General features: G+C 52.9%; 1 protein-coding gene across 1 annotated transcript in view; it reads left to right on the top strand.

Annotated features, from left to right (window-relative positions):
• Positions 1–19859, top strand: part of LOC148773010 (matrix-remodeling-associated protein 5-like) — a 28407-nt gene extending 8548 nt beyond the window's left edge. Inside the window, exons 5-7 of the mRNA XM_088834363.1 lie at positions 1912–6924; positions 10640–11540; positions 17104–19859. Coding sequence (XP_088690489.1) covers positions 1912–6924; positions 10640–11540; positions 17104–19012 — 7823 coding nt within the window. The 3' untranslated portion in view covers positions 19013–19859. The remainder of the gene's footprint in view (positions 1–1911; positions 6925–10639; positions 11541–17103) is intronic.
• Positions 19860–27217: the final 7358 nt, after the last annotated feature.

Raw genomic sequence — 27217 nt, 5'->3', positions numbered from 1 at the left:
GTAATTCAGATGTACATAATCGTTCAGTTTCTGTGTCTGACTCTTTTGCGACCCCGGGGACTTGTAGCCCGCCAGGCTCCGCTGTCCGTGGCATCTCCCAGGCAAGAACACTGGAGGCCGTTGCCCTTTCCTTCTCCAGGGGAATCTTCCCAACCCAGGAATCGAGCTGGGGTCTCCTGCGCTGCAGGCAGATTCTTTACCAGCTGAGTTACCAGGGAAGCCCCATCTATCCACCACTGTGGGTAAAACAGACAGCTCGTGGGAAGCTGCTCTGTAGCACAGGAAGCTCAGCTCAGTGCTCTGGGGTGACCTAGAGGGGTAGGTCGGGGTGTGGTGGGATGGAGGCTCACGGGGATGAGGAGGTTTATAATACTCCAAGTCATCAATGATGGCACCTTGGCTGGTTTATTTCCAGTGGGAGTGGAAAGAAGTAGGCAGAGGCCACGAAGACTGTCACGATACATCGTAGTTCTCAAGTCTCCCCAGGGGGAGACATGTTGGCACTGGTTACACATACAGAAGGGGCCTCCCAGGTGGCGCTGCTGGTAATGAAACCCGTCTGCCAACACACAAGATGAAAGAGACGTGAGTACGATCCCTGGATTGGGAAGATTCCCCTGGAGGAGGAAAGGGCAGCCCACTCCAGTCTTCTTGCCTGGAGAATCCCCACGGACAGAGGAGCCTGGCGGGGCTACAGTCCATGGGGTCACAAAGAGCCGGACACGGCTAAAGCGACTTGGCCCGGATGAGTACAGAAAAGCCGCGGGACGTTGAGCAGGGAGAAAAATATAGTTTGATTCTGTAGACATCAGTTTGAGGAGCCTTTGTACCATTTGATGGCGTTGCCAAGCAGGGCGTCGGGGTGCCTCTCCTAGGACGGGCTTGGAGTGGAGAAGCATAGACAGAACTCGTCATCGTTGGCCAGTAGACGGTAACTGAAACCACCCCCACTGTGGGTGAGACCCTCCATGACAGGGCAGGGCAAGAAGGGAGGGGGCTTAGACCGCGTCCAGGAATAGTTCATCCATAATGAGTTGGGCAGAGAAACGCTCAAAGCGTCAGGGTTGGCCCGAGAAGGACACAGTTCCGGGGGACTGAGTGTCCAGGAAGCCAAGAGTACGAATGTGAGTCCAAGAAAGAAAATGCTGCCTGAAAGGAAAAACGATTGCAAAAGAAAATGTAGTTGTGAAAGGTGGACATGATGCAAATCGTGCCAACAGCTGGTTCTGAACTGTTAGTCGCTCAGTCGCGTCTGACTCGTTGCAACCTCATGGACTGTGGCCCACCAGGCTCCTCTGTCCACGGGGTTCTCCAGGCAAGAAGACTGGGGAGGGTTGCCATGCCCTCCTCCAGGGCATCTTCCTGACTCAGGGATCGAACCCCAGCCTCCTGCATTGCAGGCGGATTCTTTACCATCTGAGCCACAAAAAAGCCCACAGTTGGTTCTAGGACCTGGAAATACGTCCACGGTTTGCAGAGACTTACAAGGTCTCCTGGACCTTTACAAAAGGAGAATTGCATCATATGTACAAAGAGAGATTCTTTGTCAGCTTAAAAATGTCTCTTCCTTGCCACATGTGGGATCCAGTTCCCTGACCAGGGATGGAACCCAGGCCCCCTGCATTGGGAGCACGGAGTCTTTGCCACTGGACCACCAGGGAAGTCCCTAAAAATATCTTTTTAAAAGTACTCATTGCTCCCTGTCAAGAACTTCTCAGACACTGGTTAGTTACCACACACGGGGGTTAAGTGGATTTAAGCTTCTAGGTGACATCGCGGACACCAGGTAGGTAAGGTCTTGAATCTTGGCTGAGATGCAGCCCGGTGATAAAGATGCAAACAGAGCCTCTATCCTCTGTCCATTGTTCGGGTCGTTGGCTTAGAGCCCGTTTGTCTGCTGCTGTGTTTCAGGAGTCCTCAAGTGCAAAAAGGACAAAGCGTACGCAGGGGGTCAGCTCTGCTCCACGTGCTTCACTCCCAAGAAGTGGCGCCGACGGGAGCTTCAGACACTGCAGGACGTCCCCTGTCAGAAGCCTTCTATCGAGTCCCCACTGAGACACAACCGGAGCCGGAGCAGCGAAGAAGATCAGGATGAAGAGGAGGATGCCGACCACCCCTTCCCCCCAGACGGCTTCCAGTTCCCTGCCTGGAACGTGTCCGTGAACATGAGTGACGAGCATGGAAACACGGTCCACCTGCTCTGTGACATCAAGAAGCCCACGGACGTGTCCAGGCTGCACCTGAACCAGACGGACCCCCAGGAGATAGAGATCAACGCCACGGTCGCCTTGGACCTTGAGTGTCCCATGACGCGACAGAACTACGAGAAGCTCTGGAAGCTCATCGCCTACTACAGTGAGGTCCCCCTGAAGCTCCACCGGGAACCGGCGCTTGGCAGAGACCCCAGGCTCGGCTACCAGTACAGACAAGATCCCGACGACGACAGCGCGCTGTACTACACTGGCGTCAGGGCCGACATCCTCGCCGAGCCGGAGTGGGTCACGCAGCCCTCCGTGGAGCTGCAACTCAACCGGCGTCTGAGCTCTGCCAGAGTGGTGGCGCTGTCCTACTCGTTCCGGCACGCCCTGGTCGTGTCTGCCAAGGACGCCAGGCTGTCTCGGAGCAGAAGCTGGGTGATGATTGAGCCCGGCAGAGCCGTGCAGAGAGCCCAGACCGTCCTGGAGGGGAGCCCCTGCCAGCTGAGCTGCAACGTGAGGGCTTCCGAGAGCCCCTCCATCTCCTGGGTGCTTCCGGACGGGTCCGTCGTGAAAGCGCCGATGGAAGACCGCGATGGCAGGTTCTCCGTCCTCACCAGCGGCTGGCTGAAGATCAGGTCGACGCAGCCGTCGGACGCTGGTCTGTACCAGTGCGTCGCTCGGGTGAGGGATGAGACGGACCGGATGCTCTACAGGATCCTGGTGCAGCCGCCGGTCGTTCAGCCTCCCGACGCGTATACGGTGACCATTCAGAAGAACCCAGGGGAGCCCGTGACGCTGCCTTGCCAGGCGCTGGCTGTCCCAGAGGCCCAGATCAGCTGGATCCTTCCACACAAAAGAATGCTGAATGCGATGGCCAACGCCTCACACACCTACATGCTAGCCGACGGCACTCTTTCCATCCCCGAGGTTCAAGGCAGCGACAGTGGTTACTACAGATGTGTGGCAGTCAACCAGCGAGGGGCGGATCATTTTACGGTGGGAGTCCAGGTGAGCCAGAGGGGGTCCGGCGGGTCTCCGAAAAGACGCGGGCGCCCAGGAAGCAGGACTCTTTCCGGAGGGCGAGGCGGGATCGTGGAGGATGAAGGCGGATCCGGCGGGGGAGATGAACAAAACACATCAAGGATAGTCCTCCATCCGCAGGACCAAGAGGTGTTAATCAGAGCAACGGACGACACCCTCGGCGGGGGTAAGAAAACCAGGAAAGGGCGCAGAAAGCTGAAACCCTGGAAGCACCCCGCAAAGGAGCCGGAGACCAACGTCGCTGAAGGCCGCAGAGTCTTCGAGTCCAGGCGGAGGATAAACGTGGCCAACAAGCAGATTAATCCAGAGCGCTGGGCAGATATCTTGGCCAGAGTCCGTGGGAGAAGTCTCCCTAAGGGGACGGAAGGACCGCAGGTCATTGCAGTCAGCTCGCCTCCACTGAGCAGGCAGGAAGTGACTCCGCCTCTGCCTGCCGTGGCTCCCGGCTCAGCTTTGCCTGTGCAGACCACAAGCAGTGCGGAGGAATCCTCGGGAGATGTGTCCGTGTTTGGCGAGGAAGAGCAGGTTTCCAGCACTGTCTCCTCCCTTAGGACTGTTCCGCTTCAACCTGGCCACGACGGAGTCGTTGGTAGTGAACCCAGAGTGACAAGCACACACATGGAAGAGCTTATTGACGAGAACTCTGCTGAGAAGACCGTGGGTGCGACTCCCACTGAAGTTGACTCCAACCAGACCCCAGTCACGACACCGTCATCTGTACTTTATCAGTCTTCTACTCTGCAGACCCTGGAAATGGAGCACAAAGAGCCCACCAAGGAAAGCGTAGCCACAGACGGCTGGTCTACCCTCAACGTTGGATCCGTGCCGGAGCCCACATCCCCTCAGGATGAATCTCCGATGGACGCCGTACCCTTGGCTGAGTCTGAGACCGTGACCTCCGTTTACCCCGATCTGGGGACAAATTCACAAACATCTGAGAAGACCGTGAAAGAACAGGCCTCCACACAGTTCACGCCAACTCCAGCCTCGTGGGTTGCCGAGGCCAGGACGTCTGAGCCGCTTGGAGACCCCGCCTTAGGGGATCCCGACGTCCCAGCTGAAACGCGCCTCCAGGAACAGACAGATGGCCCGCAGCTTGTGAAAACTGGTTTAAGCACTCCAGGCCACCCACTGACTCCCGAGGACACGAAGGAGACGTCTCAGACACTTCAGGAAGCGGGTACACTAGAGACGCACCCCACAGACTCCAGAAGCGTCGAGGGAAACAGGCAAGTCGTAGACCCAACCACTCCGCTTGACTCGACGCTGGAAGTGGTGAACAGCATCACTGACTTGCAGCATCCTGGGGAATCCACGCTTGGCGTCGTGTTTGGCAAGGACACGACCACGGCACCAGTGACCACACCAGCCCAAAAGGACATTTCACCGTCGGCGCTGACCACTCACTCTTCTCGAAAGAGGCCCCACGGGAGGAGGCGATTCCGACCCCACAAATTCCGACAGCGCCATAAACAGACCCCGCATACGACGTTTGCCCCAACAGACACTTTCTCGACTCCACCGACCCAAGTCCCCAAAGTGAAGACTCCAAGCCAAGTGGCGAGTTCTCTGGTTCCTATGACCAGGGTTAACAGTGCCATAGGCACCCCAGGACGCTTGGACACGGAAGAGCACACCGAACCAGTATCCAGGGGCAGCCCACACAGGAAACAGGGCAAGAGACCCAACAGACACAGATACATCACTTCTACCCTGAGCTCTGCGGCTTCTGTGTCCAAGCCCAGCCTTTCTCCAGAAGATAAGCATAAAACCTCTTTTCCCCCCAGTTCCCAAGCTGCACTTTCCCCTACGACCATCTCTTTCACCACTGGAGACCCACGGGAGATAACCGGCGTGGAAGCTTATAGCACTGCCAGCATCAGCAAAACACAGTCATCTCCTGACAGATTCCGAGAGACCATTCCAATCACACGCGAACCCGCGTCAGACGGAAAGGAAACAAAGAAGCACGGTGTCACAGACCTCAGGGACTATCAAACCGACGGTCTGATCCCTGGAGACTCAGCCACTCACGCAACATCACCTTTTGTGTCCAAGGTCTCCCCTACGAGAGGATTTAAGGAGGCGTCTCTGACGTCTCCCTTTCCAGAAACGACGAGCTGGGATCCCCCAGGGGCAAGCCAGCCTGCGATGGAACACACAGACCCACCTGTTACCAGCCCTTCGGAAGCTCTTACAGAATCACCCTCTGTGAGAGAGTCGGCAGATCAAGGTTTGCCTACTGAGTTTTCGCCTTCAGCGGTGGGCTCTATGCTGTTTCAACCCCAACGGGTGGCTCCTTCGACAACTCTCCCTGTCCTAAGAGTAGAGGCATCCTCGAGTCTGGCGGAAACCACCACCCGTGATCAGAGAGGCCGTGAAACCGCTCACGCTACCGTCCCGTCTGAAATCGGACCCCCGAGTCGCGTGTCCCCTCCCGCCCCGGTGGAGGAGCCAGGATCGCCATTCCCACCCACAACTCTCACGTCATCCGCAGAGACCACCACGGAGCCCACACCGCCTCTTCCTTCAGGGACGTCCCCGGCCTGGAAAGGTCCCAAACACCGCGTCTCCTTCCATTACGTGGGGACCCCAGAAACCAAAGCGCCTTCCGTGAATAACGAAGTAACTCGGCATCTGGTGAAGCCAGACCAGTCATCCACGCCCCCTTCCAAGCAGGACAGGTCTACCTTGATTCCAGAGGAGGCGTTAAGAAAGGAAGCGTTTGACGGTACAATGAAAAACACGCTTCCCCGTGCTCCAGACAGTCCAGACGAGGCTGGAAGGGTCCCGGTTTTCCACCAACCAGCCAGAGTTCCCGCTACACCGATCCTGCCAAGAGGAACCATGAGACCCCCGCTCGCGGTCACACAAAGCCCCTTCAGATACTCGGTCACCTTCCAGCCCCCTCATCACCTGACCCGCAAACCTGGAGTCACCGCGTACCCGTCAAGGGTTTGGCCGGAGGGCGGGCACACGACGACTCCGAGATCACCGAGTTATCCGACGACTCCCGTGGTGGTTTGGCGGCCTGGGTCCAAACCTAGCGTTCCGGGTATGGTGACCGGCCAAGGAGCTGACCGATTCCAGGGCAACTCCAGATCGTTTGCAAATAACCTCCTGCCCGATCTAAGAAGAGACCCTGTGGGCAAGCTTCCAAATTCGAGAGTGCCGCCTCTTCCCGGCGGAAGATTCCCTTTCTTTATCAACAGGACCCTGTCTTTTCCCCAGCCGGGAGGTACTCCGAAACCTCAGGGACCCAGCTCTCCAGCCCCGGCGTTGAGAGACCAAAAGGTCAACGTAGGTCCCTACACTCGGATCCACTCTCAGAGCATCTTCCACATGGACCTGGGGCCCCCAGCGCCTCCCGTCTTGCACCCACCCAGGACCACAGCGCCCCCCTCCACGAACGTACGGAACGTCCCCCCGGTCTCCTCCACCCGGAGCTCCGTCCCCTTCGCGACGTCTTCCGCCCCACCCTCCAGAAGCTTCCATCAAGGCAACTCAAAGCTCTTCTCTGCCGGAGGGCCGCCTGCGTCCAAATCCTGGACGCTCGGGGAAAAGCCGCAGATCGTCACCAAATCCCCGCAGGCCGTGACCGTCACCGCGGAGACGGACGTCACGTTCCCCTGTGAGGCCACGGGGAAGCCCAAGCCCTTCGTGACTTGGACCAAGCTGTCCACAGGTAGGGCGTTTACACATTGGGGGTTCTAGGTGGGGCTGGTAGGTGGGGAGGGGGGAGTTCCTTGAGTGTACGAAGTCCACGTAGAAGCAGAGACTCTCAGAAGAGGACAATCAGATGGGATGGGAAAGGACTCCAGAGAATCTGTCGATCGGTGTAACCCTTTACAGGGACGGGGAAGTAAGAAATGAGCAAGGGTGTGAGGTGTTTTTTGTTTCAAAGCAGTCGTGGAAACACGTAGCATTCCTAACAGGGGCTTAGGGCTTCCCAGGGCGCTCGGAAGGCTGCCAATGCAGGAGACACGGGTTCCATCCCTAGGACGGGAAGATCCCCTGGAGAAGGGCATGGCAACCCACTCCAGTATTCTTGCCTGGAGAATCCCACAGACAGAGGAGGCTGGCGGGTACAGTCCACGAGGTCGCAAAGCATCAGATGTGACTTACCGACTAAACAATGATGACAAACCGAGGCTTAGAAATGTTCCGCAAAGGAACCTCTTGCTTTATCCCCGTGAGGTTCGGTATAAAAGTCACCCGCAAGCCACGTGGGGCTTGCAGGAAGGGAGGGTGAGGGGAGGTCCCCTGCATCCACCCACTGGCTTGGAAGCTGGCTGGCGTTTGGTCTGAGCGTGGCGGGCGTCGGTTTGCTTTGAGCCTAGAGCTGTGATTTCCATGCATCAGCTCCGTCTGCCATTGCTGAGCACCCCACACGGGGCGGCTGGAGCAGCAGAATGATTTTCTAACCGTTTGGGAGGTCGGACGTCCAAGATCCAGGTGACAGCAGGGCTGGTTCCTCCGGAATCCTGTTGGGCGTGTCAACAGCCATCTGCTCACATGGTCATCCGTCTGTGGTCTAATGTCTCCATCTCCTCTTTTTATCAGAACCCCGGTCCTGTGGGATCGGGACACACCCTCGTAGACCTCATTTTTTACCTCCATCCCCTCTTTAAAGACCATCTTCAAGCACAGCCGCATTCTGAGCTTCTAGGTTGGGGGGAGGCGGTCCCAACTCCAACATAGGAATTGATGGCGGAAGGAGAAAATTCAGCGCATGTAACAAGCGTCTATATGACGGTCTCTACTTGGCAGGCCGGGGTGCTGCAAAGACCGCTTTGCCTCATCCGAAACGACCCATCTGCTTGGATGTCCAAACAGATTCTAGGTGACGCGAGGAGCTGAACGTGCTGACCGCCCCTCTAAGTCATTGCCGAGCACCGAGCTGAGCTCCTGGTGTTATTTAGAAGCTTCCCGGTCGCTCTCTGTATTTTACACGTGTGGGGTATATTTGTCCTCGGTTCATCCCACTCTCTCATTTCTCTGCTGTGTCCACAAACCTGACTCTCTATTCCGGCCCTGCAGTCTCCGGGAACGTCCCTCCCTTTTCCTCTTTGCCTTTCCGTCTCTTTCAAGCACAGCTGTGTCCTTCAGGCTTGGATTCTGTTCAGAGGGTTGCTTTTTTTTTTTTTCCCCCCCTCCATCTGCCATGTGGACAACCCAGGAAGTGACTGATGCCGTTACACTAGAGACAGCTGCACGTTCTCTGCTGATCTCACGCGTGCTGGATGTTTTCCAGTCGTGAGAAGAGGCGCTGGACGCAGGCAGATTACTGGCATCTTTGATAGACTCCACGTTGGACGCCAAATGCTTCCCTAACGATTTAATGAGGAATTTGCTGGAGGAAACAAGCAGGGGACAACGCAGGGATTTTCATTCTGAAAGGACTGGGCCGCGGATGGAAGGCATGTCCCTCCACTGAAGAGACCCCATTTGCGTTCTTCCTTAGCATCCTCTGTAGCTTGTTCCATCGTAGAGCGTCCCTGGACCACGCCCCCTCCCAAGACCATCATGCATTTTCTTCTACCTGACCGGGATTCTGCTTCCAGCACCAGCTTTGCCTTTGTTTGGAGAAAGGCACGGCAACCCACTCCAGGACTCTTGCCTGGAGAATCCCTATGGACAGAGCAGCCTGGTGGGATACAGTCCATGGGGGTTGCAAAGAGTCAGACACGACTGAGCGACTAACGCTTTTCCTTTGTTAGTTAGCTCCAGTGTTTTTATTATTACTACTGGAATATAATTGCTTTACATAATGCTGGGTTGGTTTCCGCTGTACAACATCGTGAATCAGCTATAAGTATCCATAGATGCCCTCCCTGCTGAACCTCCCTCCCAGCCCCCATCCACCCATCTAGGTCGTCACAGAGCCCCGAGCTGAGCTCCCTGGGCTGTGCCCCAGCTGCCCTCTGCCCGTCTGCTTCACACACGGTTGTGTGTCTATGTACGTGCTGCTGTCACGACTCCCCGCACCTTCTCCCGCCCCCGCTGTGTCCACCCGTCCCTTCTCCACCTCTGTGCCTCTCTTCCTGCCCTGCAGACAGGTTCATCAGGACCATCTTTCCAGATTCCGTAGCTAGGCATTAATAGACAATACCTGATTTTCTCTTTCCGACCTCCCTCACTCTGTACAACAGACTCTAGGTTCATCCGCATCTCTGCAGCGGACTCAATTTCGTTCCTTTTCATGGCTGAGTAGTATTCCAGTATATGTGTGTGTGTGTGTGTGTGTGTGTGTGTGTGTGTGTGACACATCTTTATCCATTCGTCTGTTGATGGACACTTGGGTTGCTTCTGTGTCATGACTCTCGGAAGCAGTGGTGCAGCAACCACTGGGGTGCATGGCTAAGGGCTTCCCTGGTAGCTCAGTATATGCCCAGGAGTGAGATTGCTACATCACGTGTTAGCTCTGTGCTTAGTTTTTTAAGGAGTCTCCGTGGTCTTCTCCACACTGGTTGTATGAGCTTCCATCCCCACCAACAGTGCAAGAGGCTTCCCTTCTCTCCACGCCCTCTCCGGGGTTTATCATTTGTCAGTTCAGTTCAGGTCGGTCGCTCTGTGGTGTCCGACTCTTTGCAACCCCACGGACTGCAGCACATTTTAAGTGGGAAAGAAATAGATGGCGTAGTGCTAAGTCTTGTCCAGCTCTCTGCGACAGCGAGCAGCAAAGGCAAAAAGACCCACCCCCGGTACCTCCCCAATCACGTGCGTGCTGGAGGGGTGGGTCTTTTGCTCTTCGCTGTATGGACGTAAAGAGGAGAAGTCAGTCAATTAAAGGGCTTCGCGGGGGGCTCAGTGGCAAAGAACCCACCTGCCAGTGCAGAAGACTCCAGTCCGATCCCTGGGTCGGGAAGATCTCCTGGTGAAGGGCCTGGCAACCCAACTCCAGTCTTCTTGCCTGGAGAATCCCCATGGACAGAGGAGCTTGGCGGGCTACAGTCCACGGGGTCACAGAGAGTCAGACACGACTGAAGTGACTTAGCACACGCACGCACGTGAGAAGATTGGTCCAAGTCCTGGGGATTGGGCCTTTTGCTTTTTTGCTGTTTGGACATAAAGAGGAGAATCAGATTAAACAGTTTCCCTGATGGCTCAGTGGGAAAGAACACCCCTCCAAATGCAGGAGACTCAGGTTCAGTCTCTACTTCAGGAAAATCCCCCGGAGGAAGGAAATGGCAACCCTCTCCAGTGTTCCTGCCTGGAAGAATGCCATGGCCCGAGGAACCTGGCGGGCTACAGTCCAGTGGGGTCGCAAAGGGTTGGACATGACTTGGCGACTGGGCAGCTGCACGCACAGATGCATTAACTAATCATCTTTATTCCATCCTTGTGGAATAGGGCTCGGTGTGCGTGGCGCCTGATGGCTGGTGTTTTTTGAATTCCAGGCGCTCTGATGACCCCCAACTCCAGGCTGCAGCGGTTCGAGGTCCTGAAGAACGGCACCTTCGTCATCCGGAGCGTCCAGGTGCAGGATCGGGGGCAGTACGTGTGCACGGCCAAAAACCTGCACGGGGCAGACCGCATGGTGGTCCTTCTGTCCGTCGCGGCACAGCAGCCCCAGATCCTGGCCTCCCACTACAAGGACGTCACCGTCTACCTGGGCGACACCATCGCCATGGAGTGTCTGGCCAAGGGCACCCCGGCGCCGCAGATCTCCTGGGTCTTCCCGGACGGGCGCGTGTGGCAGGCCGTGTCCCCCGTGGAGGGCAGGGTCACGCTGCACGAGAACCGCACGCTGAGCATCAAGGAGGCGTCCTTCCAAGACAGGGGCGTCTACAAGTGCGTGGCGAGCAACGCGGCGGGCGCCGACAGCCTGGCCATCCGCCTGCACGTGGCGGCGCTGCCCCCGGTCATCCACCAGGAGAAGGCGGAGAACATCTCGCTGCCGCCGGGCCTCAGCATCCACATCCACTGCACGGCCCGTGCCGCGCCCCTGCCCAGCGTGCGCTGGGTGCTCCGCGACGGCACCCAGATCCGCCCCTCGCAGTTCGTCCACGGCAACCTCTTCGTCTTCCCCAACGGGACCCTCTACATCCGCAACCTGGCGCCCCAGGACAGCGGGCGCTACGAGTGCGTGGCCGCCAACCTGGTGGGCTCGGCGCGCCGCACCGTGCAGCTCACGGTGCAGCGCGCGGCTGCCAACGCGCGCATCACCGGCACCTCCCCGCAGAGGACCGACGTCCGCTACGGGGGCACCCTCCGCCTGGACTGCAGCGCCTCCGGGGACCCCTGGCCGCGCATCGTCTGGAGGCTGCCATCCAAGCGCATGATCGACGCGCTTTTCAGGTACGAACGTACAGGGGCGCCCCGGCCTCGCCATCATTCCCCGGGCACCTGTGCGCGCTCCCGGGGACACCTCCGCGGGCACCTACCTGTACCTCCCGTTGAAGTTTTTTTTGTTGGGTCACGTCCCAACAGATCTCCCCTTGGAATTCCGTTGTTGTTCAATCTCTCAGTTGTCTCCGACTCGTTGCGCCCTCATGGACTGCAGCACGCCGTGTTTCCCCTGTCCTTCATTTCCCAGAGTTTGCTCAGACTCATGTCTGTTGAGACGAGGATGCCATCCATCTCATCCTCTGTCGTCCCCTTCTCCTCCTGCCTTCAGTCTTTCCCAGCATCAGGGTCTTTTCCAATGATTGGGATTTGTGGGGGGGGACATCTTTTTGTGGGGTTGGACAGAAAAGGGAACGACTCCTTGTCTGGAATGAATGGGCTTTCCTGGTAGCTCAGTTGGTAAAAAAAAAAAAAAACAAAACAAGAAATCTGCCTGCAGTGCAGGAGAGACCCTGATTCGATTCCTGGGTGGGGAAGATCCGCTGGAGAAGGGATAGGCTACCCTCTCCAGGATTCTTGGGCTTCCCTGGTAGCTCAGAAGTAAAGAATCCGTCTGTAATGCAGGAGGCCTGGGTTCGATCCCTGGGTCGGGAAGATCCCCTGGAGGAGGGCATGGCAACCCACTCCAGTATTCTTGCCTAGAGTATCCCCGTGGACAGAGGAGCCTCGCAGGCTACAGTCCGTGGGGTTGCAAAGAGTCGGACACGACTGAGTGACTAAACACATACTGGAATCAGTAGTCACAGACACTCGGTCCTGTGTCTTCTGACAGCAGGAGGCATTTCTTTGTCACGTGATGAAATCTTTCTTCTCCCTGCACTGTGTGGCATGTGCGATCTTAGTTCCTCTACGGGGGCTCCAACCCTTGCCCCCTGCTAGTGGAAGTCCAGAGTTCTAACCACTGCACTGCCAGGGAAGTCCCAAGAGATATCGACAGACACCTGGCCCTTACCTGTCCCTCAGCTGTCCCCCCCAGACACACACAAAGGAAGATTAGCTAATAGCTTTTGTTTCCGTGATCATATTTCAACACCATTTTGAATAGATTGGAGAAGGAAATGGCAACCCACTCTAGTATTCTTGTCTGGGAAATCCCATGGACAGAGGAGCCTAGCGGGTTTCATTCAGACCATGGGGCTGCAAAGAGCCAGACACGACTTAATGACTAAACAATAACAACACAAGAATAGATAAAAACAGTTTTTATAATCGAATCTCAACAAAACACATAGGAGCTCCACATGTTATGTTAAAATGTATCAGCAACAGAAGGAAAGGAGGGAAAAGCGAAACACTGAGAGTCATGGTGGCAGCATCGCACATGTGGAATTCTTTAAGTTCATTTTGGCTACGAGAAAAAGCACCTTGCCGTGTTGCCCTGTCTTCGAGTCCCAGATGTGTGACTCTCGAGCAACGGGTGTCAGCCAAGGGGGATTTTGTCCCCAGGGGATGTTGGGCTCTTTTGGGAGACAGTTTTGGTTGATGTGACTTCAGGAGCGGGGGAAGCGGGGCTCCCGGCACATGGTGGGTGTAGACCAGGGATGCTCCTCCACACCCCACAGTGCCCAGGACGCCCCGCATCAGAGAGTCATCCAGGCCAGGTGTCAGTAGGGCTGAGGCTGAGCAACCCTCAACTAGCACGAGAGACTTTCTAATTATCTATCTGTCCATCCATCTCTCTGTCCATCCATACATGCAAACATACATACATCTATCCATCCATCCAAACATACATCCATCCATCCATCCGTCTATCCATCCATACATACATACATCTGTCCATCCATCCATCCATTCATCCATCTTTACATTTGTACATCCATACATACATCTATCCATCTATCCATCCGTCTGTCCATCCATCCATACATACATCTGTCCATCCATCCATCTACCCATCTATCCATCTGTCCATCCATCCATACATACACACATCTATCTACCCATCCATCCATCCATACATACATACATATATACATCTATCCATGCATCCATCTGTCCATCCATCCATATATACATCTATCCATCCATCCATACATAGATACATACATCTGTCCATGCATCCATCTACCCATCTATCCATCCGTCCATCCATCCGTCCATACACATATCTATCTATCCATCCATCCATCCATCCATCCATCTGTCTCTAGCTGTGGTTCTCCACCAGGGATGACGTGGCCCTCAGGGGACATATGACGACATCCAGAGACACTTCTGGTTGTCACAACTTGGGGGGGCTGCTCTGGGACCTGGTGAGTGGAGCCCAGGGATGCTCCTCCACACCCCTCAGTGCAGAGGACACCCCACATCAGAGAGTGGGGAGAAACCCAGGCTGAGAAACCCTGACCTCGCTTACGTGGCTGTCTAATTATCCATCCATCCATCCATCCATCATCTGTCCACCACCCATCCATCCGTCCATCCACCCATCCATCTATCCATCCATGCACACATCTATCTGTCCATCAATGCATACACACATACATCTATGCATCCATCCACCCATCATCCATCCACCCATCCATCCACCCATCCACCATCCATCCCTCCATGTACCCATCATCCATCCACCCATCCATCCATCCATCCACCATCCATCCATCCCCCATCCATCCCTCCATCCACCCATCCATCCATCCATCCATCCATCCATGCATACATGGTGCTGTTTAATCAGTATAGACCCGCCGCGCACAGGACATGCCACCATGGACAGTCATCCAGGCCCTGATATTAGTAGTCCATTAGTAGTCCAAAGCTGAAAAATCCTGGGCTAGTTCCCCCAAAGACAGCGTCTCTTTATTCAGTGTTTCAACCTGCAGAGGAAGGAGACAGTGGTTGGCAGCAGGGAGGCAAAGCCATGCCCCTGACGCCGTGTTGAAACTCCCCCTTTCCCCAGCTCTTCAGCCTCCAGAGCCAGGCAGCTCCGTGTGGGTTCCTCCCCGGGGACAGGACCGAAAAAAGCAGCGTCCAGGGTTCCGTGCAGCCACCCAGTTTCCTTCCAGTGCGGGAAAAGGTTGCTGTCGCGTTCTCCCAGCCTGGCTATTTTAAGTTCAGGCGGCTGGGTGGTACCTCGCGAACTTTTGCACAGTCGATCCGGAATACCACGTACCCAGTTTTCCCCAGAATATCTTCCAGCTGGGCCGGTGTCCTGCCACGCGGAGGCCTGTTTTCCATTGGCGTTGGCAAGGCTGAGGCAAGTGTTGAAGGGACGCTGAAATGAAGGAGGCTCATTCCAGCGTCGACGGGGGCCGTCCTACAGCTTCTCGCTGTAAATCACAAATGGCAGTCTCTGTAGCTTCATTATTCCTAGCTTCTGGCTAATGACATTCTCAGAAAAATGTGTCATTAAACAGCCCATGGGAGTTTTACAAAGGAGCGGGCTCTCTGCCCTGCCTGCATGCTGGGATTGTTTAAAAAAAAAAAAAAAACAGAGATATTGGACTTTGGCGTCTGGAAGCCAAGTCTCCTGTGCGATGGAGCCAGGTGCCTTTTTCAGGCTTGCCCTGTTGATTCTGATTGTGACCAAAACTAGGATTTGCTGCCATAGGCATTTCTCAATGTTTTTCAGACATGTGCTACTGTGTACATTTCTGGAGTCTGACTGCAAGACACATTTAAACATCTTTGTCTTCTCCACTGCTATCCAGTGACTGACGAATTCATGTAGACTCAACTCTCTTTCTCATGGCCAGCAAAACAGTTTTTTTGGTCCTTGTCAATAGGTGCTTGTAGCTCAGTTGGTAAAGAATCTCTCTGCACTGCAGGACACCTGGGTTCGATTCCTGGGTCAGGAAGATCCCCTGGAGAAGGAAATGGCATCCCACTCCAGTATACCTGCCATGGGAAATCCCATGGAGAGAGGAGCCTGGCGGGCTACAGCCTATGGTGTCTCTAAGGAGTCAACCATGATTTAACAACAATAATGAGGTTATCAGGTTGAATTCCAGCATAGGCGTTTCTTTTTTGATTAACCGTTCCATACATGCTATGAGAATGATGCAGTGTGCAGGAAACATTTAGGGATGCATGTTCAAGTTCCCCCTACAGAGGCCAGAACAGTCACTTGTAAGTGATTGAGATGTTGGACACTTTTAAAGTAGCAACTTCCCAGATGTCTTAACCCGTTATTCAAAGCATCAGCTCTGCACTGCTGGCGGAGATGCCAATATATATTTATAAAAATGTCCCGTGCCTAGGGTAGCTATTTCTGTCTTTCTTTCCGTGTTGCCCCTTTATGCTGAAAAAAAAAATTTTTTTTTCTTACATATTAACTCAGCAGCGTGTGAATGCAGTGACTGCAGGTCTGCTGCGTGGAGAAATGGCATGTCAGCAGAGGGGAGTGCAAGCTGGTGAGGGTCTTTAAGCTTTAGTGGAGAAGGAAATGGCAACCCACTCCAGTGTTCTTGCCTGGACAATCCCCATGGACAGAGGAGCCTGGCGGGCTGCGGTCCATGGGGGTTGCAAATAGTCAGACACGGCTGAGCCACTGACCACACGGACGGCGACACATTCTAGAGAAGAAGCTTGTAGACCAACAGCATCAAGCTCTGAAGCATCCTACTTTAGCATCGAAACTCTTCAGATCTCCACACCTCCGGGATCCATGGTGTCGCCACTTTGCTTCCTGTTTGTCTCACAGTTCAGTCCAGCAGCATGAGATTTGTCAAGGGTAGAAATCGTCCGTAAAGTGCTTTCTTTACGAAAGATTTCACCTCTTCCTAAGGTTAATGCATATTCATTCCTGTCTGTGACTGTAGCATTTGGTCTGATTTTATCATTACCCTAAGCAGCACACTGGCCAGCATGCAAATATTTGATCCACACACACACACCGCCCCCTACACTAACAGGGTTGATGTCGTAGGCTGCATTTCACAACTTGGAATCCGTGGCCAGGCCAGCCAGAGGGCAGGCTACACCGGGAAGTTCTTATTCATGGTAAATAAATTGCTCCTGCGTTTGGGTAGTGTCCCCTCTCGGCTGCAAAAACCATCAGACATTTTGAGTGGCAGCCTTGTGTAGTGGTGGAGTTTCCCTGGTGACTCAGCAGTAGAGAATCCACCTTCCACTGCAGGAGATGTGAGTTTGATCCCTAGGTGGGGAAGAGCCCCTGGAGAAAGGGCATGGCAACCCATTCCAGTATGCTTGCCTGGAGAATCCCATGGAGTAGGTGACTCAGTGGTAAAGAATCCGCCTGCGATGCAGGAGATGCGGGTTTGATTCCTGGGTGGGGAAGATCCCCTGGAGAAGGGGCATGGCAACCCACTCCAGTGTTCTTGCCTGGAGAATCCCATGGACAGAGGAGCCTGGTGGGCTACAGTCCACGGGGTGGCAAAGAGTTGAACACGACTTAGCGACTATAAACAACAGCCCGAGCACCGGTAGTTCTCAGAACCCCAAGTTTCTGCCTGGCTTTGGTGATCTCAAGTTTGGGAGACTGATCTCAAGCCAGGCGAGAGAGAGCATTTGGGAGACTGACATTCTTCCTCCTTTTCTTCTTCCCCGTCAGCTTCGACACCAGGATCAAGGCATTCGCCAATGGGACGCTGGTGGTAAAGTCGGTCACCGACAAAGACGCGGGGGATTACCTGTGCGTCGCCCGGAACAAGGTGGGCGACGACTTCGTGGCGCTCAAGGTGAACGTGGTCATGAAAGCCGCCAAGATCCAGCACAAGGAAACCAGCAACCACCGGGTCCTCTACGGGGGCGACCTCAAGGTGGACTGCCTGGCCACGGGGCTCCCCAACCCCGAGATCTCCTGGAGCCTCCCGGACGGGAGCCTCGTCAACTCCTTCATGCAGGCGGACGACAGCGGCGGGCGGGCCAAGCGTTACGTGGTGTTCCAGAACGGGACGCTCTACTTCAACGAGGTGGGCCTGCGGGAGGAAGGGGACTACACGTGCTTCGCCGAAAACCAGGTCGGCAAGGATCAGATGCATGTGCGCGTCAAGGTGGTGAGCCAGCCGGCCGCCATCCGCAACAAGACGTACTCGGTGATCCAAGTGCCCTACGGGGACGTAGTCACCGTGGCCTGTGAGGCCCAAGGGGAGCCCGCGCCCAGGGTCACCTGGCTGTCCCCCACCCACCGGCTCATCCCCGCCTCGTCCGACAAGTACCAGGTGTACCAGGACGGTACACTGCTCATCCAGAAGGCCCAGCGCTCGGACAGCGGCAACTACACGTGTGTGGTCAGGAACAGCGCCGGGGAGGACCGCAAGACCGTCTGGATCCACGTGCACGTACAGCCGCCCACCATCAACGGCTACCGCGAGGCCATCACCACGGTGCGGGAGGTGGCCCCCGGCGGGAGCCGCAAGCTCATCGACTGCCAGGCGGAAGGCGTGCCCGCGCCGCGGGTGCTCTGGGCCTTCCCCGAGGGCGTCGTCCTGCCCGCCCCCTACTACGGAAACCGCATCACCATCCATCGCAACGGAACCCTGGACATCAAGAGCCTGCGGATGAGCGACTCGGTGCAGTTGGAGTGCATCGGCCGCAACGAGGGTGGAGAAGCCCGCCTGGTGGTCCAGCTCACCGTCCTGGAGCCCCTGGAGAAGCCCGTCTTCCACGACCCGGTCAGCGAGAAGATCACGGCCATGGCCGGCCACACCATCAGCCTCAACTGCTCGGCCGCGGGCACCCCGAGGCCCACGCTGCTGTGGGTCCTGCCCAACGGGACGGAGCTGCGGAGCGGCCAGCGGCTGCACAGGTTCTTCCACAAGGGGGACGGCCGGCTGCACATCAGCGGCCTCTCGTCCGAGGACGCCGGCGCCTACCGCTGCGTGGCCAGCAACGCGGCGGGCCACACGGAGAGGCTGGTGTCCCTGAAGGTGGGGCTGAAGCCCGAGGCGAGCAAGCGCTACCACAACCTGGTCAGCATCGTCACTGGGGAGACCCTGCGGCTGCCTTGCGTCCCCCCGGGCGCCCGGGGGACGCGCCCCTCCTGGACGCTGCCCAGCGGCGTGGTGCTGGACGGCCCCCAGGTGCGGGGACGCTTCGCGCTCTGGGAGAACGGCACCCTCACCGTGCAGGACGCCTCGGTCTTTGACCGGGGCACCTACGTGTGCAATGCGGAGGGCGAACACGGCCCTACCGTCGTGAGCGTCCCAGTGATCGTCATCGCCTATCCCCCACGGATCACCAGCGAGCCCACGCCGGTCATCTACGCCCGCCCCGGCAGCATCGTGAAGATGAACTGCATGGCCATGGGTATCCCCAAAGCCGAGATAAGCTGGGAGCTGCCGGACAAGTCGCATCTCACCGCGGGGACTCAGCCGCGTCTCTATGGCAACAGATTCCTGAACCCGCAGGGATCCCTAACCGTCCAGCAGGCCACCCAGAGAGACGCCGGCTTCTACAAATGCACTGCAAAAAACCTCCTGGGCAGCGACTCTAAGACCACCTACGTCCACATCTACTGAAACGCCAAACAGGGCAGCGGGGGACTCCACCTAGGTCGCTTGAAAGCAGACGTCTTCGTCTGCTCAGTCCTGTGGGACTCTCTGTGACCCCACGCCCCCTGGACTGTAGCCCACCAGGCTCCCCTGTCCCTGGGATTACCCAGGCGAGAATACTAGAGTGGGTTGTGATCACTTTAGTTCAGTTCAGTTCAGTTGCTCAGTCGTGTCCGACTCTCTGCGACCCCATGAATCACAGCACGCCAGGCCTCCCTGTCCATCGCCAACTCCCGGAGTTCACTCAGACTCACCTAAAATGAAGCCTGCTTTGGGGGTCACAGCTGGGGCCAGAAGGTCAGAGCTTGAAAGGGATTTGTCTCAGATCATGGTGGCATGACAGGAAAGATTGAAGGCAGGATGAGAAGGGGATGACAGAGGATGAGACGGTTGGACGGCATCAGAGACTCAATGGACATGAGTTTGAACAAACTCCGGGGAGATGGTGAAGGACAGGGGAGGCCTGGCGTGCTGCAGTCCATGGGGTCCCAAAGAGTTGGACACGACTGAGTGATTGGACAGCAACAATGGTGGCGGCCCCTCTACAGGTTGGTGGGTTTCAGGCTCGTGTTGACCTTGACCCACGCTTCATGACGAGAGGAAACAACCACAGACCCTGTAAGGAGGTGTCTGCCGCTTTGTGGGGGGCTTTGCGACGTGTTTACAGGATGCCAAGCGCTCCGCTCTTGCTCTTCACGGGACTTGGGTGCGGATCTCAACTTCTGAGTCGCTGGTACCACCCTGCCCCTTGAACGAGCGTCTGTAGGATCCCTAAGGAGCACTCACTGCAAATAAATCATAGAGATTCACCGTGCCTTGCTACCTGCCTGCCAAATGCGTTCCCTAGTTAACCTGCTGCAGTTTCAACACGATAGAACCTTCTAGAACGAGTATCCATGTTTCCGTTATTTCAACATTCCGCTTTGCCCAGCAAGGGCTGAGAACCACAATGATTGAATTTTTATTTTTCCTCCCATGTACAAGTGTCATACAATACATCTCGTTTTATAAGAATGCTTTCTTCCCGGAACTCACTTTTTATATAGTGTTTTATATATATATATATATTTTTTTTTTTCTTTCTAATCAGACGATGAGAGTAGAAAGGCAAAAGACATACTTTCTTTCTCATTAAAAATAATAAATTATTGGTCTTTACAAGACTTGGATACGTTAGAGCAGGCATGGAAATGCAATTGAAGCAAGTTTCCTCAACTTCCTTCAAATTCATGAACCACGAAGATATTACTGTTCCCAGGGACCCTGTGGTGGGAGTGACATATTGAATTTCCTTGTTTATAATAAAATTTATCCCAGGGAGATGAGATGAGACAGAGCAGAAAGCAAAGTTGTGACCCCAGAGAATAAACCCACTGCCTTCTGGACAAGCCCGGAAATCACTTTCCCCCAGTCTGTTTGTGTCCACTGATAGTTGATCTCTTATTTCCATGACTGCTTTACTGTATTTTTAAGGTCTATATAATGTACATTGGATAATAAAATAATATTTTCCAAAGAGCCAAGCAGTCATGACAGTGATATTTTTCAAGGGCAAAAGCACATGAGTTGCATTTGAGTTTTAAATCAGATTGGTTGATTTAACTTCCCTGGTGATCCAGTGGTTAAGACTTTGAAGATCCCACATGCCTCAGGGCCAAAAAACCCAAACCTAAAATGGAAGTAGAATTGTAAGAAATTCAATAAAGACTTTAAAAATGGTGGGCCACATTAAAAAAAAAACAATCTTAATAAATCAGATTGGTTAAAAATTGCTTTTATCCACCACACTAGAATTATGCCATTCTCTGAAACTCTTTTTATTACAAAGAAACTGAGTCCAAGGGGGTGGCTCTGGTGACCCCTTTGACAGGAAGAAAGGGTAGAAACAGTTCTGATCTGAACCAAGATAATCTGAGGCTGAAAAAAATGGTGTCACGACAGTCCTGCAGCTAATTTTCTTTAGGAAAGAGACATCTTCGCCTCATGTCCCATGCACTTTTTGGCTTTCTGCACCGAGAAGCAGGTAAAAAACAAGATAAATATTTGGGAAGAAGGTGAGTTTTCACCATGCCGCCAATCTGGAAAGAAATAGCAGTCATAGAAACAAAAGAGAACTTGGTTTCCCACCATTCTGGGAAGCGAGGATGCTGTCTCAACACGTGAATCCATTTATGGGCTTAAGGATAACTCCACAGCCCTTAGGATGTGCCTGGTACCAGGATGGGGTACCAGGGGTTACCCAGATGTGTTGGAAACATGTCCTGCTTGAGGCGTTCATGCTCCATAGACAAATGCTCTACCTCGGACAGGGTTTGTCAACATTAGCAGCTTGAACTTCGGGGCCTGGGTCATTTTCTGGAGCGGGGGCTGTGGGGTGCATCGTGGGGTGTTTAGCAGCATCTGTAGGCTACACCCATGGAGCGCCAGTAGTGTCTTGCACTCCAGGTGTGTGGTAGTCAAGTAATGGCTCTAAATATTTTCAATGCCTCCCCCATCACCCTTAGTTGAGAACCACCATAAAAGATCTTAAGTAGACACAATTTGATAGATAGAAAATACATAGCTAGCTAGCTAGATGATACATAGGTGATGGATGGGTGGATGGATGGTTGATAGATATATACAACCAGTTGTGTTTTATATATATATATATATATATATATATATATATATATATATATACAGCTCAGTCGTGTCCGCCTCTTTGTGACCTCATGGAATGCAGCACGCCAGGCCTCCCTGTCCATCACCAACTCCCAGAGCTTGCTCAAACCCATGTCCATCGAGTCGTTACATAGTATAAGTATATGGTAGACGACCAAAAATAGCTAGATGATGAAAGGTTGTTGCCAAACCACAAAAGACACCAGGATTCTTGGCCTCCGGAGAAGAATTCAGTCCGGGGCCAGAGACGAGGCTTGATCACTCAGAGCTTTTGTGTAATGCTGCTAAGTCACTTCAGTCGTGTCCGACTCTGTGTGACCCCATAGACGGAAGCCCACCAGGCTCCCCCGTCCCTGGGATTCTCCAGGCAAGAACACTGGAGTGGGTTGCCATTTCCTTCTCCAATGTGTGAAAGTGAAGTCGCTCAGTCGTGTCCGACCCTTAGCAACCCCACGGACAGCAGCCTACCAGGTTCCTCCATCCATGGGATTTTCTAGGCAAGAGAACTGGAGTGGCTTGCCATTGCCTTCTCCGATTTGTGTAATAGAGTTTCATTACAGTATAAAGGAGACAGAGAAAGCTTCTGACATAGGCATCAGAAGGGGGCAGAAAGAGTACCCCTCACTAGTGTTAGCAATGGAGTCATCAGTTCAGTTCAGTTCAGTCGCTCAGTCGTGTCCGACTCTCCCCGACCCCATGAATCACAGCATGCCAGGCCTCCCTGTCCATCACCAACTCCCGGAGTTCACTCAAACTCATGTCCACAGAGTCAGTGATGCCATCCAGCCATCTCATTCTCTGTCGTCCCCGTCTCCTCCCGCCCCCAATCCTTCCCAGCATCAGAGTCTTTTTCCAGTGAGTCAATTTGTTGCATGAGGTGGCCAAAGTATTGCAGTTTCAGCTTTAGCATCAGTCCTTCCAATGAACACCCAGGACTGATCTCCTCTAGAATGGACTGGTTGGATCTCCTTGCAGTCCAAGGGACTCTCAAGAGTCTTCTCCAGCACCACAGTTCAAAAGCATCAATTCTTCGGCGCTCAGCTTTCTTCACAGTCCAACTCTCACATCCATACATGACCACGGGAAAAACCATAGCCTTGACTAGATGGACCTTTGTTGGCAAAGTAATGTCTCTGCTTTTTAATATATTATCAAGGTTGGTCATAACTTTCCTTCCAAGGAGCAAGCATCTTTTAATATCATGGCTGCAATCAGCACCTGCAGTGATTTTGGAGCCCAAAAAAATAAAGTCTGACACCGTTTCCACTGTTTTTCCATCTATTTCCCATGAAGTGATGGGACCAGATGCCATGATCTTTGTTTTCTGAATGTTGAGCTTCAAGCCAACCTTTTCACTCTCCTCTTTCACTTTCATCAAGAGGCTTTTGAGTTCCTCTTCACTTTCTGCCATAAGGGTGGTGTCATCTGCATATCTGAGGTTATTGATATTTCTCCCGGCAATCTTGATTCCAGCTTGTGCCTCTTCCAGCCCAGCGTTCCTCATGATGTACTCTGCATATAAGTTAAATAAGCAAGGTGACAATATACAACCTTGACGTACTCCTTTTCCTATTTGGAACCAGTCTGTTGTTCCATGTCCAGTTCTAACTGTTGCTTCCTGACCTGTATACAGGTTTCTCAAGAGGCAGGTCAGGTGGTCTGGGATTCCCATCTCTTTCAGAATGTTCCACAGTTTATTGTGATCGACACAGTCAAAGGCTTTGGCATAGTGAAGCAGCAATGTAGAAGAAAAAGTTTGTCCTTTCCTCCTCCTTGAGAATTCCAGACCCCTCTCCCCTTGGGGACCCCCAGGCTTCTTATGAACCTGCCTAGGAGTTGACTCTCTCAGTGATACGGTAGATGAGATAGATAAACCGGTATGTAGATAGACAAAGGGAGAGATGTTTGATAGGTACATGTATAGATATGTATGTGTTGATAGATATGATTGATTGATAGGTACACAGATGTAGATTCCTAGATGGATGATACATACAGACACAGATGATATGCAAGATAGATGTGTGGATGGATGGAGGGACAGGTGGACAAACGATTCCTAGATACATAAAGCCGTGCCTACGTGTAAGTCACTTCATTCATGTCCGGCTCTTTGCGACCCCATGCTCTGTAGCCCACTAGGCTCCTCTGCCCGTGGGGCTTCTCCAGGCAACAATCCTGGTGTGGGTTGCCATGCCCTCCTCCAGGGGAGTCTTCCCCGCACCCAGGGACCGAACTCACAGTTCCTGCGGCTCCTGCATTGCAGGCGGGTTCTTTACCAGCTGAGCCACCGGGGAAGCTCGGATACATACACAAACAGTAGGTAATTGCTGGCTAGCTAGATGATGATAAAAGAGATGACAGAAAATAGGTAGATACGAGAAATTAGATAGCTAAATGATAGATGAGACAAATCGGTGTGTGGATAGATGAATGGGTAGAAAGACAGGTGATAGATACATAAATATATAGTAGATGACACGCATGATTCATAGACAGTATCTGACATGTAGATCCAGACGTGTGGATGGACGCATGGATGAATTATGGAAATAACTGTGTAGAGAGATGATTGACACATACATATATAGCAGATCGGTAGATACCAGCTAGCTAACTAGCTAGGTGCTGACGAAAACAGATACATGGGCATCTGTTATCAAGGATGGAGGAATGCCTTGTGTTAAGACCCCCAGTTTGGTGTAATTGGTTACAGCATTCCTGAAAAAAACTCAACTCTTAAACATTTTTCTGGTAAAGACAAGTCACAGTGAGACGTCCTGAGATACTTCGAAACTGGATCGGCAGATAAAGCATTCGCCTGCAAGGCAGGAGATACAGGAGATGCGGGTTCGATCCCCGGGTCGGGATCAATCCCCTGCAGAAGGGCATGGCAGCCCACTCCAGTATTCTCGCCTGGAGAATCGCATGGACAGAGGAGCCTGGTGAGAGCTACAGTTCATGGCATTGCAAAGAGTCAGACATGACTGAATCAACTCACACAATGCACACGCATGCAAGTATGCATTGCTACTTCCAGAATTCTTGCTGTTTCTCCCCTCCAGTTTAAAATGGCTATTGTTTGCACAGCACATTCATGCACTGTATACCACTGAGACCTTCACAGTGTCCTTGGAAAGGCTGACACTTCTCGCTCCCCAAGCAGGGGGCCCCAGGTTCCATCCCTGGTCAGGGAACTGGGTTCCACATGCTGCCACTAGGAGTTCAAATGCTGCAAGTCAAGATCCCGTGTGCCTCAGCTAAGACCCCATGCAGCCAGATACACAAATATTTTTAAAAGAAGAGAACGAATAAACTGTATTTTGATTTTTACAAATTCATGAAGAGATTAGGAGCAGAGATGGCACTGTTTGTGAGAAACCTCATTCAACTTTCCATTATTTAAAAAATAAGCACAAACACACAGCTTTTGGAAGGGAAAAAAAAACAAGGCTATTTTCTCCATTTGGAGAAGGAAATGGCAACCCACTCCAGTTTTCTTGCCTGGAGCATCCCATGGACAGAGAGAGCCTGACAGGCTACGTTCCATGGGGTCGCAAAGAGTCGGACACGACTGAGGGACTAACACATTTTCTCCATTAAGATCTGGCAACGTGATTTTTAAAATAATGATCAAACATATCCAAGAGACTTCCTGTGTACCGTGAAGGTTCCTGCAGTCTCTCTCTATTGCTTTATGGTATATAAGAATCTGCGAAATATATCAGGATAATTCAGTGATACTTTTTCTGGGTCTGGATGAAGGCTGGGAGTTTATAGGCTTCCTCAAGATCTTTCTCTCAATGATTATAAAAACAGATTCTGTGTAAAAGCTTTTTTTTTTTCTTTCTATTTTTCTTCCAGGTCTATTTTAAATTACTAGTTAAAAGAGGAGCTTAAAAGCACAATTTTCAGGGGACAGGATTACTATCCACTGCTGTTTCATTTTATTTTTGTTGATTCTGGAAAGTGAGACTCTTTGTCAAAGCCGGGATTTAAAACTAATAATTAAAAAAAAAAAAAAAAACTACCGAGATTTTTCCTACAGAAAATACCGCACTGAGTCCATTTCAAAACGGGGGGGAAAGTGATCTTTCTTGACGTCTTTCCAGCAAAAACCAGGAAAGTGCTCACATGGCCACCCACCATGAGGCCAGGTTGCTGGAGAGACTAAAAGAATTAGCCAGAAATGAGAAATCCCACAGACAGAGGAGCCTGGTGGGCTACAGTCCACGGGGTCGCCAAGACTTGGAAAGGACTTAGCAACTAAACAATAATAACAACGAAACCCAGATCTGATCGGGGGTAGGGGGCCTTTTGGGAGGAGAAGACCAAGTTTCTAATGTTTTCACACAGCAAGCTCGTACTCTACTGAGTTTTTGTAAATCCTTATTCTGTAGTATACGTTGCATAAATAACTATTAATAACAAATATAGGAAAAAATGGAAACTATAAAACACAGAAATTCACACTGTATTGTGTGTTAGTCGCTCCGTCGTGTCTGACTCTGCAACCCCATGGACTGTAGCCCAGCAGGCTCCTCTGTCCATGGGATTCTCCAGGCAAGAATACTGGAGTGGGTTGCCATGCCCTCGTCCAGGGGATCATCCCAACCCAGGGATCGAACCCGGGTCTCCTGCATTGCAGACAGATTCTTTACCATGTGAGCTACCAGGGACCAAGGCGGGGAAAAAAATACTCTGAACATGCTCAGATTTTGGTAAGTGTATGCAAAAATTATACACACACACACACATTGGAAAAGACCCTGATGCTGGGAAAGATTGAAGGCAGAAGGAGAACAGGGTGGCAGAGGATGAGATGGTTGGATGCTATCACTGACTCAATGGAGACGAATTTGAGTAAGCTCCAGGAGATGGTGAAGGACAGGGAAGCCTGGTATGCTGCAGTCCACGGGGTCACAAAGAGTCAGACATGACTGAGCAATTGAGCAGCAATTATATCATGCACACACACACAGACACACGTATACACATATATGTTCTGTTTATAAACCAAACTATATGGTGTTAGGGCTTCCCGGGTGGCCCTAGGGGTAAAGAACCCGCCTGCCAAGGCAAGAGACGTAAGAGGCCTGGGTTCGATCCCTGGAGCAGGAAGAGCCCTTGGAGAAGGGCATGGCAACCCACTGCAGTGTTCTTGCCTGGAGAATCCCATGGACAGAGGAGCCTGGCGGGCTGCAGCCCATGGGGTCGCAGAGAGTCGGACACGACTGAAGTGATTCAGCAAGCACACACATAACAATATGACTTGCGTTTCCCCATGTCTCCAGTCAGACTAAGACCCCTTTCAATGCACGCGCCATTAAGAGGTGAATCCTCTCTTGGTCTTTTCCATGTTTGGCTATCTCTGCAGAGGTTCTCCCATAAATCTCTGAATCCCGAGATGGATCACTGCAGCCCTGAAGGGTATGAACATTTTTAAGGTTCTTGTCAGGCATTCTGGAACTGCCTCACAAAACCCTACAAGGCTTTCCAATTTCTGTT

This window comes from Moschus berezovskii, chromosome Y (genome assembly GCF_049115385.1).
Source record: "Moschus berezovskii isolate FMDL1 chromosome Y, NW_MosBer_1.0, whole genome shotgun sequence".
Classification (NCBI taxonomy): domain Eukaryota; kingdom Metazoa; phylum Chordata; class Mammalia; order Artiodactyla; family Moschidae; genus Moschus; species Moschus berezovskii.
Note: the sequence above shows the minus strand (reverse complement) of the source record. Positions and strands in the feature narration are given on the sequence as shown.